We start from the raw sequence: 13,042 nt of genomic DNA, 5'->3' as shown, positions 1-13,042 counted from the left end.
ATATATATATTTTTGGAAAATTAAACATTTTATCAAACTTTGATAATTGCCTTAATCTTTTAAATAACGGAGAAGACGGTGATCAAACTACATTTTATAAAAATCACTTGTCAATTTCAGCGATTTCCTACTCGCACGCGTTACGTATTATGTACATTATGGTCTCTGACCACTTTTTTCACGAAATGCATGTACTCCCTGGACCTCTGCAGGCGTCTCATTAATACTGCCATGTAGTGTGCATGTTATTTTCTGACAGACATCAATGCGCAAGATGTGGATTTGAAAACAGATAGATCGTAAGGCAGTAATTGTTTATTTCTTACCCAAAAAGTGTTATGAGTGAGTGTGATGTAAATGTTTCTAGTTCTAATTTTCCACCCGGCAGCCAGCCTAAGTTTTTGACAGACATAGTGATAACACGTTTGATTTTTGGGTATTATAAAATGTGCCTGAGATGTGAAATGCTTTTTTTGCGTAGTTCATTGTACTTATTTTACAGAATGTTTATTTTGTAGCTTAAATAAATTAAATATTACAGAGACTGACATGTTTGGCTTGTCAAAAACGTTACATTCATTTTTTTTTTACCAGAAAAGGAGTGGTTTTGATGCACAAAGTATGTCTATTGTCTCTAACAACAAGAATCGTTTATTTTAACCCATGAAAGTACAGATCCTGTTGTGAATAATAGTGAAAAATCACTTTTTAAATCATTTGTTTCATTATTAGCCCTTAGCAGATTTTGACTCATGTAATGTGATTGATTTAGCAAACATAATATCTGATGCACATCAGTGACTTAACACGTCCTGATGTTGAAATTAGTGTTTCTATCTTCATCAGCGTCCTTTGAAGAGAGTTAGTGAGCGTTGTGCATGGGTAATGAGTCAGACTCAGCCCCGATGGAGCTGCGCGCTCACATGCATCGGTAATGAGACCCGTGTTAGTGACGCTCGGTGATTACGTGCCGCTCCGGATCGCTCTATATCATCTTCCTGCAAGAGCAATTGCTATTATTTTGCTGCATATTATTTTTGACAACTTGGATCGATCTCAGGATTAATCTTCTTTGCTTTTTTCCTGCAAAATCTTAACTGAAGCACAATCTTGACAGCAGAAGGAGCATTTGATCCCCAACTCTGAAAGGTCACCCTCTACGCAGGACTTTGGCATATGAAACCGTGTGGAGCTGTCTGTGAGTTTTGAATTCAGTTATTGAACATCAGTTTCATCCATTTGGACCAAACAATACACAGCAAACATGGGTAAGCATAGCTACAATGATTAGCATTAAGCTTTTATTGTGCTATTGAGATTCAGGCAATGGAAAAATGCTGCATATTGTTATTTGGAAAACTGTTGACCATGATTCACTATCATTCAATCTTATTGGACCTTAATTTTCACAATATTTCAGCTAATAATAGAGGTACTTTTCGACAATGTGACATACCCGTAGAGGACTGAGCTGCATATGTTCTTTCCCTCTTAGAGATCTGTCTATTTTGGATTCTGTTGCTGCATAATTAACACTTTGTTTAACAAGTCCTTTTTAAGTTGAGAGAAAATAAAACCTACGACTATGCATCCAGTCTATTACGAGCTGCTGGGATCTAAATATAGAAACGCATGAAATATTCATGTTCCACCTGCAGGCGGTGTTTTAGCTGGTGAATGATAACGCTCCCCTCATCAAGAACTTCCTCACTTTTATCAAACATCTATAAAATATTCAGCGGCCCAGGACGGCCTCTCCGGTTATGCTGTCTGATACAGTAATATACGTTTCATATTGATGTTTATGTTTTACACACAGTACCTCACGGAGGTAGTCAGATGCTTAATCAAATCTCGTGTTTTACTAATCGCAAAACTTGCATTGATAAAAATAAAAATAATAATAATATGATATATATATATATTTTTTTCATTCATTCATTCAAAATAAAAGCTTTTTGAGCATTATTGGCTTTGTTCTGTCTAAAGCTCACTTAAATTAGGTTTAGGTCCTTAGAAATTACGTTATTTATTATTATTATTAATTTACAATTTATTAATCTTAATTGTGGTTTTCATTATTTTCTTCTTCTTATATTATTTATTTATTATTATTATTATTATTAAATTAATACAGTTACTTTTTTACTAACATCAGCATTAGCGGTATAAATACTTTATATTTTAATTAATATTTACTTTAATCATGTAAATCATGTCTGTCATAAACAAACAAACACATAAATCAACAAATCAATAAATAAATCTTTTAAAAATAGACTAAATAGGCAAAATATAAATGCTTTTTTTTTTGTTTAGCTTTTTGCTCTTTTGATTTTGGGGTCAAACATGACCTGGACATGTTCTTGACAGGCTTCATGAGATTCACCCAGAAAGGTCCTCTGCTATTTGACACCAATGACAGCTCACTCAGCACTTTATCAATTTTTCACCGCACACATCTTTTCGTTGATCTATCGCTGACTGAGCAAACATTCATCACAATAACACTCACATCCATCTGCGGTACGTCTCAGAGCCGTTCGGAGTGCAATTGCTCACTGTGATTTTATCAAAAACCAATTGAAAGATGTGACCTTTTCACTTGATAAGGCAGCTCATACACAACTTTTCAAGTTTCATAACAGTTATTGGTTTTGAATATATTGTTGGCTCTTTTGTTTGGATATTACAGGAAAAATTCTGTCATCATTATTTATCGCAAGGCTCACTTTCTTCTGAAGAGCTGCTCTTTCCATAGAGTCAAAGTGAATGAATGCTGACCAGGGGCTGTCAGCTTCCGAAAAAGCATTGCAGTAGTTCATATAGTGCAATTTGTTATAATTGTGTTATATTACCAGCTTTATGTATGTAAGGAACAGACTTTCCCTTTGTTTTGGAATATTGTAGAATAATTAGAATTTCCCAGTTCATTTCTTCTGTGAGACGCATCATTTCCAGGAGCTGTTGTGGCATTATGTATTCAGGCTGAATGGATGAAAGCCTATGTGTGTGGGTGAGACTCGGAGCATGTTTAATTACCACCAGCAAACTGGATGGCAGCTTTGATGCCAACCGCCTGCTAAGTGCATTTCTGCTGGGTAGATAACAAGGTCAGCCTGCCGTGCCCTCAGTGTTGGTGGGACTTCAAGAGATGTTCAGGAGTGTTGAAAGCAGAAGATTTGAGAGGTTGTAAAGACCTGAGTACAGTAATAATATCGATGCTTGATGCAAAAGTCACTACTGGTTGTTTCAAAACAGGTTTCTAAACACCTACCACAATTTCCACCCCGCTCCACATCTGCAGGGATGACGTATTTTTGTAAACCAACCCAGAAGTTAGCATCACCCTGGTTCCCTCGCCAAAACCCAATAGGATTTTTCCATTGGCTTTTGAATTAATACAGAAAATAAGCTCTGTGACTAACAAAAGTTTGCTTCTTACACGTTTTGTTATCATTTAATACAACTTTCTGATGTTTAAATGCAATCGCCAAAAGTAAAAAGCTAAACATAGGCAGACTTAACTACTCATCACTTCAACGTCATCACCATTAAGCTTCTGACAACTCTTTTAGTTAGTTTTTTATTTAAAATTATTTTACAGTAGTTTGCCTCTTCTAAAGGTAGATTAGTTTTCTTATTAGGTCTTATGATGCTGTATTTAATGTCCCTGACAACCTCTGTTGTCCCATTTAGCCACTTGTTAGCAACTGCCTTTTTTCTAGAAAGTAAAAGCTTTAAAATATATGTAACAAGGGGTCAGGGTTACCAAGTCTGCATTATAAAACCAGCCGAATTGGTATTCAAAACTAGCCCAATTGCTCCTTCGCTGCGAGTTTGATTGACAGGTGATCTGACCAATCATAACACCGAATCTGCCATTTTTGTCCAAGAAACAAACCAGACCAGAGAGTAGATTAACGTTGGTGTACTTGAACTTGAAAACAGTGTGTATTGATGTCTTTCTGCAGTTGGAAGAAGATACCTTCTGATGTTCATTCATGTTTATCTTATGCTGTAACTAGTAATGAGGAAGAGATGATCAGTTCATGTACCACTTAAACTGAGGCACTACAGCGATCTGACACATCACATTAAAGAGCCACAAAACGGTGGTAAATGGTATATGACAGCATTTGAAAGCTGAGACTTTGTTTCATATCAAAAGTAACCTGCTCTGTCCTGTCTGTCGGCACGTTGTCAGTTTTCTCTTTGCACAATTTTTTTTAACTGTGTGAGAACTTGATGTGTGGCCTGAGAGCTCATGGCTTGTCAGACATAGCAACAGTAACAAAGGGGCGCGAGTCTTTGAGAAGGGTCAGTTGTATTCTGGGGGAAAATGTCTGTGAAAATTTTATCAAAATCGCCTTCTAGGGGGTTCCACCTTAGTTGAAATCATGTTCCAGGGGTGGAGGCGTTCGCTTCAACCCACAGACTGAAAAAACAACCGACAGAAACAGTATAAAAACAGCCCAATTCTGAGGGAAAACCATGGACTTGTCAACACTGCAAGGATATTATTACTGATGGTTTTTTTTATGTCATAGAAGAAAACATGAAAATATCTTGAGCTTGTGTTAACCACATTATTTCAAGCACTTAACCCATTCAAAAACCCACTGACTTCAGGACAATGAAACCAGAAGTGCTTAAATGCCAATTCGTTTACAGGCTTTGGCCTACAAAATACGCCATCCCTGCAGCACTCTAAAAGTCAGACAAACCAGGTGGCTCCGCCCTCAAATTCATGCCATTGGTTGAGCCTGAACTTTGCATTGTTCATTTCCTCTCACATGAATTTTGACAGTTTTGTTTGTCAGCTGCACCAGCATCACCGTTTCCCGAACCTGTTTGTTGTGGGACCTGCGTATGAGGTTCTGGACAAATATCCCATTATTCACTCTGTGTTTGGCTTCACAGTTGACACACAACTGACTCATTTAAGACTACAAATCGCTTCTCCCACAACAGCAAGTTTTCATTCATCTCATCTGGGGTCTTGTGTTCTCCTGTGATTCTAACTTCCTGTTCTCTCACCGTCAGGTGATGTGGGTATGCAATCTGTGCCGAAAACAACAAGAAATCCTCACCAAGTCAGGGGCCTGGTTCTACAGCGGCCCAGGGGACGCCCTGCCCTCGGGTGCGAGTGACCCTCACCGCCACCACGAAGAGGCTCCTCAGGAGAAGAAGGCCAAACTTCAAGAAGTCCCATTGCTGTACCAGGGGCCTCCAGGGGACCGCAGACTCCCGCGCCAGGCATCCCTCAACAACGACTCCAGTCTGAAACCCAACGACCCTCTGAGCAACAGGTGAGTGCAGATAATATGGGTGAATGTGTTTTTAGTGTTGAAACATTTGCGCTTGCAATAACCTTGTGTTTACGAATCCTTATTCTGTTTAAACGACAGCACTCTTCAAGTTATTCATGCTACATTAAGAAACCAGATTTTTGCTGAGATAGTTTGCAGTTACTGTTGTTGTTGCTACAGTAGGTTATTACTAAGTGGTTTCTAGAATGTTCTGGATGTTTTCTAATTCATTCTTAAATGGTTGCTGGGCTAAGTGATTGCTTTGGTGCTGCTAGGCAGTTGCTTGGGTTTTCTGGGTGGTTACTAGGGTGTTGCTAAGAAGTTGCTAAGGTGCTCGGGGTGGTTGTTAGGACATTGATAGATGGTTGATTTGATGGTTTGGCTAGTTTCTAGGATGTTACTATGGGAGGTTGAATATATAATTTCAGAGTATATTTATTAGTAGTTAAAATTGAAATTGAACTAAAAAATTAAACTAGTTCATTTTACATTAATATTAACTTAAACTATAAGTTCTTCCACTTAATAGAAAAAGTTATGTGAACTCAATAACTAATTATATTAAAGGGTTAGTATTATGTATTAAAGACATTTTCATTCTGGAGCTGAAATAAACCTGTAAGTTTCAGTAAAATTAAATAATTGAGTGAAGTTTAATTGTAATTTAGGAAATAGTATTTTAGCGAACCCTTTGGCTTTTACAGTACATGTATGAAAGGTATCTGGTTTTAACCACACATGCATACATAGATCATGTGAAATTGAAGCTGGGATAACAACAGCTGGAGCACACAATGCATTCGTTCAGGTTCCATCTGGTTTTCCTCCATTTACCATTGCTAATTTGGTGCTAAACACACTAGACAGGTAAATAACAATCAGTAATTTATGGTGAAACCTGCTCTTGAACAAATGCAGGGAGTCATAACACATTTATCAAACATTACACCCCTAATCTACAGGGATATGCTAATGCAGTTTGAGCAATGAGTGCTATTCTATCGTTCTCCACACAGTGGCAATGTCTCTCTGAGCCCTTGTTGTCAAATTCTTTCCGTCTTTTGCTGGGATGGCAGTATCAGGGGGTCAGGGGTCAGTCCTAGAGAGATGTCTCTGAAGAAACAGATGCCTGCTCCCTTGAATCCGAGGCGACCGCTGTGTGTTGGTTTGATTTTCCGTTCCTGAATACCTGCGGAGGAGAGGAATGTTGGGCCTGGTGCCACAGGGCTGGGGCTGATCTCACCTGCCATTAGTGTGTGTGTGTTGACGTGAGCACATTTGAATGACAAACCCTGGAAATGCGTGTTTAGACGTAGTCTTTTAGTGTATGGATGTATTGGAGCGAGTTCTGTCATCACTTAATTGTTGGTCTGTGTACATGTGTAGGATGTTTAGTGTTTTTAAGACAGTGTGTCAAGTTACAAATGGACCTTAATTCTCTTCAATGTTTACACTACCATTCAAAAGTTTGAGGTTGGTGCGATAAATATTTTTTATTAATTAATGAATTAATTTACTTGTTTGTTTTTGTTTAAAAAAACTATTTTATGCTCAGTTATTTGACCAGAAATACAGTAAAAACAGTAATACGGTGAAATAATATTACCATTTCAAATAAATGTTTTCAGTTTTAATATATTTTAAAATACAACTTATTCCTGTGATGGAAAAGCTGAATTTTCAGTGTCATATGATCCAGTGTCACACGCATGTCCATGATCTATTATCAATATTGAAAACAGTTGTGCTGCTTTTAATATTTTTGTGGAAACCTTTATTTACTTATTCATTTATTTAACCCTAATTTTTGAACAGTTTGTGCAAGCAGTTTGTGTTTTAACTGAGATTCAAACCATTAACCTTTGCAAAACTTGCTCAAAACCAAAATATAGAAATTTTAGAAATGCAGTTCATTTGTTTTGTTTTTTTTACCCATCCCTGGCTTCTTTACCTGGCAGATGTCCGTGAACAGCTCAGGACAGCAGGTGAGCTTTAAGCTGCTTTCACGGATGCAGTCTGACATTTTCCATAGAACAAATTGTTCGCCTCTCTGCTGTGAAATGTATAAAAAGCTACTCTAACAGCAGAGCTGTTCTTTTCCATCAGATCGAAAAACTGTAACTGCTCATTTGCACTTTCTGTCTGATTTAACGTGTTACCCCCAAAAGGTTAGGTGATAAAAATGTGCCTGCCATATGGCAGCGAGGCAGTGTCTGATTTGTTCAGTGTTGTGTAACAGAGAGTGTTATAGTTCTATATTGGTTCTGACTTTCACAAGTGCTGTATTTTTGAAAGTAAGCAGCTGCTTTCAAAGTTTATGCCATATGAGGAATTTTGTTAATTCCTCCATCTTCATAAATGTTTTGCTCAAATCTACTTGATGTTACAAACTGGCAAAATGTTTCTTACAAACACGCAGCTTTTCGCTTCACAAGACATTAACTGATGGGCTGGAGTGGTGTGGATTACTTGTGAAGTATTATGATGTTTTTATCAGCTGTTTGGACTCTCATTCTGATGGCACCCATTCACTGCAGAGGATCTGCTGGTGAGCAATTGATCTAATGCTAAATTTCTTCAGATATGTTCTGATGATGAAACAAACTCATCTACATCTTGTTTGTCTTGAGGGTAAATCTTTAGCCCATTTTTTGGTGAAATGTTGTTCCTTTAAATATGGCTAGGACCAGAAAATAGCACATATATTGAGTAGTTTTATGAGACTTGACAGGCGTGATGCTGTCTCACAATTATGAGAAAAAGGTCAGAATTTCTTTATCACAATTGCACGTTATAAGTCAAATTATGAGGAAAAAAAGATGACTATTTTCTTACAAAATAAACTCACAATTCTGAGATTTTTTTTTAGAATTGCAAGATTTAAAATTGCCATTGTGAGATAAAAATTGAGATTGCAATTACTTTTTTTATTTTATTTTATTTTATTTCAGTGGAAACAAGCTTCCATAGAAATGATCTTCCACTGAAGAAATTTTAGATCTTTTTTTTTCTACTTAATTATGATTATTTATTTTTTTCATTATTGCTGGAGTAATCACAAAAATCCAGGGGTTAAACTGTAAAACAGTTGCAAACTCATAAAGCGTTGCAAAGCTCATATAAAATGAATAGAAAATAAAATGGCTCATGTATTATTTAGTTTGACCTCCCAAGGTTGAAAATTAACATTTCATGAAGGTTAAGCACCTTGAACGTCTCTGTGTTGAAAAATAATAAATAGACTATTATTTTTTTGAATGATTTCAGGCCCTAGTTCTGTTTATGGAATGTGGCAGGGTTGTTTTGGGGTTAACTGCTGCCAAAGTGGATTAGAACGACCTGACCATTCACCAGGAGAATGTGTTAAATATTTTGATGCCCAGGAATAGAGCTCAGGAAATCACTGAAAAGCACTTCCATTAATCTTAAAGAATGTTTAAATTAACTCTGATTCTCCTCTCCTGAAAAAGTGCTGACAGCCTATTTATATCCTGAAATAATGTGGGAAGAGCCTAATTTGTCTTGGTCTCGGAGGTGTCATTGGAGCGAACGCTCAGACGCGGTGCGAGTGTGGGTGAAACTGCTAGATGAAACAATAATAATTACACTGGGATTCGGATTTAATTACAGCCGTTATGTTTCTCTGGGTTTCGCCGGTTTTCGTGCGTTTGTATCTCCTCCCCCTCCATCTATAAAATCCATTAGTGTTTTTATTGGCGCTAGATGCAATGTGACACCTAAGCTGAACCACAGACAACAGCGGTTGCTTTAGAGCTGAAATTAGTTCGACAAAATGCATGAGTCATTTTTAGGATTGGGAGCTGATCTTCTATCGTCACAGCAGGTACTGCAATATAGACAGACATGCATATTATGTCGTTTGTTGAAGAGGCCAGCACAAGTTTCACTTTAAGTATGTAATCAGGTTTCATGCTCTTGGTTTAGCGCTGTGGGAGCAGCTGATGTTGTGATATGGAGGTTTTGTCCTGAGAGAGTTATTAAGAGAATGAAAGATGCACCTGCAGGAATTCAGTATCAGCATTCTGATCTCACACCTGCCTGCACTCTAGACCGTTCAACACTAATGATTTAAACGCTGATCTCTAAACAACTGGTGCATTTGAGATCTATCTATCTATCTAAGATTTGATCGTTCTTCTAATGTTTTATCGTTCTATCCATCATTCTGTATACCTCTATGTACTATTCACTTTTTGCAGTCAATTTATCCATCCATTGTTCTTTTTTCTATTAAAAACATTGTATTGTTTTCTAGAAACAAATGCAATGTAGTAAACACATTAATAGAACTGCAAGGTAGGTTGCATCATCCTGCTAATGGCTTTAACATGTCTCTCATAATAAAATGTAATTTCTAAGGGCCCTGCTTCACTTTTAAATTCATATAGAATATATATTTTTTTTTTTTTTAGGTCAGAATGCATGTTAAAAAGCCCTCTTTTTCCTTGTGTCCTCAGGGCAGTGCACTTCACAAGAGAGCGTTTTCTGTTCTTCTAGCGCTCTTATTCCTTCAGGTCATCAAGTATCCACACACAATAGTTGTCTTTTAGTGCAGAGCATCTCTCTCCACAGAAAACCCTTAATGATGTGGGAGAAAGAAAGCTCCCCTCCTCCCCACGCTCGCCACATGCGCTGTAATGCTGCTAGAGGATGTGTAGTGCTGCTCTGGTGCTCCTGAGAGCGAGTGGCTGCTAGATGGGAATCCTGAGCCTGGGCGCTCTAGAATCCGGCGTTTGCATTACTGAGGATAAATGAAGGCGGGAGGGATCTCCCGGTGGGTTAAGGAAAACGCTGCGCGTTCGCTTTCTCTATAAGTTCGGATAATAATGACCGGGAGAGTCGGCGTTGGTCCGCTCTCCTCATCCAAACGCACTTTTCACCGGGATCAGAATACATCGAGAAGTTGAATCGTGTTTATGTTGCGCTGGAGATGCGGCGCGTCCGGAGCGAGGAGCGCTGGAGGAGTTTCGTCTGAGAGAAAGAGGGAATATACGCAGGATAACGGAGAGGAAGAGGGAAAATGCAGTTTGAGACATTGCGTCAGTTCTGTAGCTCGGTTTTATCTCATTTTAATGGGGCTTTCACGCCGCCGCAGAATATTCTGCAGACGGAGCTCCTGGAACAGGCGCTCAGCACCATCGGGTGAGTTTGTAACACATCACTATATTGGCATTTGCTGAAGGAAATAGTGCTTGCGAGGCACGAATAGATAGAAAATGTGTATGTGAAGCGGCTGCGAGGTGACTCGGCTTCTGTGTAAATGAAATGCCGCAGCCGTTGTCATGACACTCAGCACGCATCTTGTCTAGTGGCGGCTGTGTGAGAAACGACCAATCAGAGTTCAGTATGCTAATAAATGCAAAAAAGCTGTCCAATCGCAATTAACTATGCGAATTTTACACACATTTCATCACTGTTAGTTGCATTTTGAATTGCGAAGATATCGATACCTGCAATAATGATAAAAATGTTTATATATGCATATACATATATAATTTAAATTTGAGTCATTAAATTTATATTTTTCTTAAAATGCACCATTCTTATTTCCATTACTTTATGTCATGGCTAATTTGGTCCACAGAATGTCTAATTAGTTTAAGTTGTGTGTTTTCAGGTGTGATTAAATTTAGTTATTGCTTACTCATTTGTGCATTTTGTCATATATATATATATATATATATATATATATATACATATACATTAGTGTTTGTATTAAGATTTATTTATTTATTTCATGTTTGGTGATGATCTGGTGATTTATATGTTGTTTTAAAGTATCTTTGTATGTATTTTTAATCGCAAAGGTTGTATCAATACTACAATATTTTTAATAATTTAAAAAATATTATTAATATAAATTGTGTATATTCTGAGGCCCTATCTGTCATTGAAAAATCCCATATCAGTTAACTATTAATTCTGCCAGTTTATCTAGTAACATTCATGTGCGTCATTGTTTGGTTCTCGCGTCTTTAGGGAAGTGGGCAGGTTCACACATTCACAGATCTCTGGTCAAGATCCAGCTCTAGCATTAAAAGGGGTGTCAGTGGTCCTTCACCTCACCGTAAACATCTGAAGGACCTCAGGGCACGAAGCTGAATGGTGTGTTTTATGCAGTTTAAAGTGTTGAGGAGAGCGAGGCCATCATCTCACTCCAGGGATCTACAGCGCGAGCCTCTTCCACTGCCAGCACAAATACACATTCAGCAAATCAGCAAGCTAGACTTCTCTCACACCAGGGGTTCAGTGCAAGCATCCCTTTGTTCCTGTGCTTTTGCTCTTTCTCCATGGCTTTGAAGCCTGTGCTGCGCTTGATTGGAGGAGGCAAGGTGTGGCTGCCAACTTCTGTTGTTTGCTGAATTGCAGCGATTGCATTTTAGAAAAACGTCACACTGAGGCATTTAATTGACAATGTGTTCTTTATAGAAAGAGTTTGTGTGTCTTCATGACAAACATCGGGCAAAAGGCTTAAGATAATGTCACCAAAATGCAACAGTTTTGGCTGCTTCTTCTGGCCAAAGTCTTCCCTCAGAGAATGGTTACATCCCTGTACTGACTTATTATAACGGACAGAGCTGTCTGCCAAAACCAAAGCAGATTCAGTCACACTGTGTTCTTTCCGCTTCAGTCCATAAGGGCTTTAGAGATGCCTTGTATGTGGCCTGGAAACTCTTCTTCTAAATGACTGCGATTATGTAGTAAGCGTGATGTTGTTGTTGTTGTGTGAATTTATAAATTATATCTCTCTCTCTCTCTCTCTAGTTCAAATAACTTGCAATCAACAATACATTGAATTGCACAAAACTGTCATGAATGTGGTAATTTCACCTCAACTTAAAGGAAAAAAATATATGCAAGTAATATTTGTATTTTCATATCAATTAAGCAATTAGAATTTGCCTGCATAATTATTGTGAAAATAATGACAATGTGTGAAAAAAAAACATATTTGTGCAGTGATAAGTTTCTTTTTTCTCGTTCTTTTCTCTCTCTTTTTTTTTAGATAATACATGACCCAATACATGTCCCAATAACACATGAAGGATGTTTTATAGTCTTATTTATTCTAACATTTATTGATAATTACATAAACCTAGTCTTTGTAGGTTCCATAAAAAAAATCTGTTTGTAGCATAAATATCTGTGCTTGTCTGTTTTGATTTTTGAATAGACAGGAGAAAAATGAAGTATGCAAAGATAAATCTCACTGAATCTATATTTTTCTGAATTCTTTTTTGACCATGTGGATCATTTGGCTTAATATATTTTGGTGGCTGCAGAGAAAGAGTGAGCAAGAGACATACAGGGAAGAACAGAAGAGATAAATCATAATTGAAGTTTCTCTTAGATGGAATATCCCTTCCCACAAGCTCTGTGAGGCTGCGTCGCCATGGCAACTTTGTTTGATCAATGCTGTGGGTGATGTGTGAGACAGGAAGACCTGCGGGGGAGACAGAGAGAGAGAGAGAGGGATGTCCCCCGCACACAGAGACTGAGAGACAACTGTGGGTTTATTCATGAAGCTTCTGTAAACGCCGTCTGAGATTACTTGGCAAATGACACAGATGAGGTGAATGAATGAAACGGAGAAGTTTCCTGTGCCAGAGAAGAGCTTTATGAGCACTTTGAGTTATATTGCAATATTTTTGTAATGTGTTTTAAAGAAATGATGAAAAACTTGACATCATTTACTCACCCATATGTCA

General features: G+C 37.8%; 1 protein-coding gene across 3 annotated transcripts in view; it reads left to right on the top strand.

Annotated features, from left to right (window-relative positions):
• LOC306887259 (regulating synaptic membrane exocytosis protein 4-like) overlaps nt 1-13,042 on the top strand; it is a gene marked incomplete at its 5' end in the record, with an annotated part of 171,467 nt that overhangs the window by 40,790 nt on the left and 117,635 nt on the right. For all 3 annotated transcript variants that reach the window (XM_079444874.1, XM_079444875.1, XM_079444873.1), the window contains one exon: nt 5,047-5,312. In XM_079444874.1, the coding sequence (XP_079301000.1) occupies nt 5,047-5,312 (266 nt within the window). The remainder of the gene's footprint in view (nt 1-5,046; nt 5,313-13,042) is intronic.

This window comes from Barbus barbus (genome assembly GCF_936440315.1).
Source record: "Barbus barbus genome assembly, chromosome: 21".
NCBI lineage: Eukaryota > Metazoa > Chordata > Actinopteri > Cypriniformes > Cyprinidae > Barbus > Barbus barbus.
This window is presented reverse-complemented; position numbering and strand designations above follow the sequence as displayed.